Source organism: the organism of the source record quoted next, unplaced genomic scaffold (genome assembly GCF_019419815.1).
Source record: "Pyrus x bretschneideri cultivar Hongxiangsu unplaced genomic scaffold, Pyrus_bretschneideri_v1 Contig130, whole genome shotgun sequence".
NCBI lineage: Eukaryota > Viridiplantae > Streptophyta > Magnoliopsida > Rosales > Rosaceae > Pyrus > Pyrus x bretschneideri.
Window position 1 is genome coordinate 326131 of NW_025999425.1, and position 3116 is coordinate 329246.

At 39.5% G+C, this 3116-nt stretch overlaps 1 protein-coding gene across 1 annotated transcript; it reads right to left on the reverse strand.

Annotated features, from left to right (window-relative positions):
* On the reverse strand, window positions 1-1006 carry LOC103926845 (RING-H2 finger protein ATL78). The gene has a single exon (XM_009335724.3). The coding sequence runs from the start codon at window positions 949-951 to the stop codon at window positions 214-216; it is 738 nt and encodes a 245-aa protein (XP_009333999.2). The 5' UTR covers window positions 952-1006; the 3' UTR covers window positions 1-213.
* Window positions 1007-3116: the final 2110 nt, after the last annotated feature.

The window sequence follows — 3116 nt, forward strand, 5'->3', positions numbered from 1 at the left end:
TTGAACAATTCACAAATTGCAAACACTATACAAATTCACAAGAAGCAATAATTACACGTTGTATTGGCTATTGGGTTGGCTAAGTGAAATGAAGGCTCAAAACCCCCAAGGAACAAAGCTCAAACCCAGAAAGCTAAACATATATGTATATATATCATTATATATATTAACTAAAAGTTATACAACTACTTAACAAAAGAATCACAAACTCAGCTAGCTAATACCCCTATAACTACGCACGAAACCTTCAGGTTCAAGTGGTGCAATGCTTACAATGGTGTCTTGAACTGGTTCCGATGAGCTCGGTTGGCTGTAGCCTACAATCTTCTGACACGTCTCAATCAAGTTGTGCCTGCATTTTGGGCACGAAGAGTGCGAACTCAACCACTTATCAATGCAGCGGACATGGAAACCATGGTTACACTTGGGCAGAAGGCGTACACGCTCACCGGCGGTAAACTCAGATAGACAGATGGCACACTCCGTGTCCAAGCCAGGCAGTTTTAACTCAGCTGAGTAATTCACTGTCGGGAACGTTTTTAGGGCTTTTTTCTTTACTCCTGTGTTGGCTAACCTAGCTGAGGTGGCGTTGTTGTTGCCTGCTGATCTAGACTCTGAGGAGGATACAAAACTTGAGCACCTCAAAGCACACTTGATGATGGAGTTTAACCCTAGAGAGCAAATTAGGGCACACAGAAGGACTGAGAGGACCATAACAACATTAGCATCGAAGCTGTTGTCTCCAGGGTATTGGTCTGTTGACGGTGAGTCGATTGTGTTTGTAGAAACTGGAGAAGAGGCGGTGTTTGGTAGTTGGTAAAGTGGGTTTTGTAGGAGTAATCTTCTGGAGTTGATGCCTCCGAGGACCTCCTGAAGGAGCTGAAGAGTAGAGGAAGTAGATGCAGTCATGTTTTGTCTGAAATTGTTCCTAGGACTTAAATGGCTGCACATACGGTTCGTATATATATGGAAATGTTCGTCTTAAAGTGATGAATTTGCTTTTCTTGGTTTTCTTTTTTAATTATATAATTGAATACTTGATCACTGTATCTTGTTTTGAGAATATTCCAAGGGTTATAACCCGCATTAGGGTTTATATTTAAACTTGTAGATAATAGATTTCAACGTTATGGATCCTCCACTGAATCCTCTTGTAGTTTAATGGGCTTTCTATCAAGAAGTACCCTTCCCACTTTCTACGCACTTTGAGAGTACCACGTGACTACTAGGAATGAACGAATCATTTTTCTTTCTAGAAAAGAAAAATAATTTATTAAGAAAAAGCTCTAGCACATCCAGTTTCATAATAAGTTTATAACCAAATTAAAAAGCATTAGAATGAAATGGGGCCTCGATTACTCTAGTCTAAAGTAGAGGTTCGAATTGCACTATTCATGTTTGTTGTGAATAGGGCCCCCATTTTGAATTAATTACGTTTCTGCCATTGTACGCGGGTTAGCCAAAATAGCCGGATTGGGCTGCTACATTTGGGATTCGGAAACAGCTCTCACGCCTTTGGGTGCCCACAATGTGTTCGACGAAAATACCCATCTCTGTCTAAGAGTCACAACCTAGGCGGGTATAAGCGGGTTAGACGGGTGCTTAGGTGGTCAAGGTCACCTTTCTTAATTTTCCAAACCCTAGTTATTAATTGGGACGATGACCAGCTAGCCGTCTTAGCGTCTAGACAGTGCTAGGCAGAGATTTTTGTAACAGTGGGTTCTTCTTCCAAGCTCCTCTTCTGCCAGCTCTTCGAGGAGTCATCCGCCTACACTTACTTGCTCACCGATGTCTCTAACCCCGACAAACCCGCTCTGGTCACCCTTTTCTATTAAATGTTTAATTATTTAAGTACTAATTTTGATTATAATTATGATTAGGATGATGATGAAACTATGATGCGAATTTTGGGTCTTTAATTTGTTGGTTGAATTTGTAGTTGATTGAGCCGGTGGACAAGACGGTAGATAGGGATATCTTGCTTGTCAAAGAGTTGGGGCTGAAGTTGATCGACGCCATGAACACTCATTTTCATGCTGATCACGCGACCGGAATGGGTCTCATCAATGCTCCAACCTTCGAACATGCAAGCTTGTAAGAGTTGGGAAAACTGCAAGCTATTTTCTCTTTAATCGTAATTTTTTGTTGTTGTTATCATTGTCATCGCATCGGCGGAGCTCAGTTTGATACCAATTAATTTCCAAGAGTTGGATGTTGTTTCTCTAGTTCTTTTGTGGTATCCGAGCAGACAATACACATGTTATCGATTTTAGAAACGTTAAAGCCCTAGCTTCCACAACATAATGACTTAATTATCCTCTCCCCAACCATTTCCAAACAATTTTGAATTTGCTTCTATAGCTTAACTCTTTCAACAAAGCAAACCTCTTCTGCAGTAGAGGATCGGTTGAAAAGGTTAACAAGTAAAATTAAAAATAAGTGCATTGTTGTGTACTACTTTTGGACACTAAAAAAGTAATAAATGACTTCAAACTTGTGGAGCCAAAAATAATCAAGAAGAATTTGGATACGACACGTGAATTTTTAGGTAAATAAAACAAAATTACCTTGAGGCACACCGGAACTCCCACACGCAAGCAGCGGATAATCAAGGTCAAAAGTGAGCAAAATAGGTATTTATTCAAAATCTATTTCATACATCCTCATCAAATCTTCCCCAAAAGGTAACCCTCAAATATTCATTCAAATTAGGATTAATTACCTAAATTAATTGATTAATTTCCTAATTGATTGGAAGATATTATTTTGACATAATATCTTGCAATTACACCCAAAAACCACCATAAGTAGCCGGAACCATTTTCTCCAAATGGGGGCCGGCCACACCCCTATAAATAGCTCACATTTCTCCCAAAAACCTAATTCCAACTCTTTTGCAAAATTCTCTAAAATTCTCTAAACACTTTTTCCCTCAAATTCTAACTTTGGCATCGGTTCTTCAGCCAAAGCCCTCCCCTCATTCATCGTGGGTGCATAAGGCTCTTGGCCTTGACCTAAGGTGTTAATTGTTTTGCAGTTGCATTTTCGTCCAAGAAGGAGAAGGCGGAAATATGTATCCACAAAACTCACATATTATATGTATATAATAAATATTC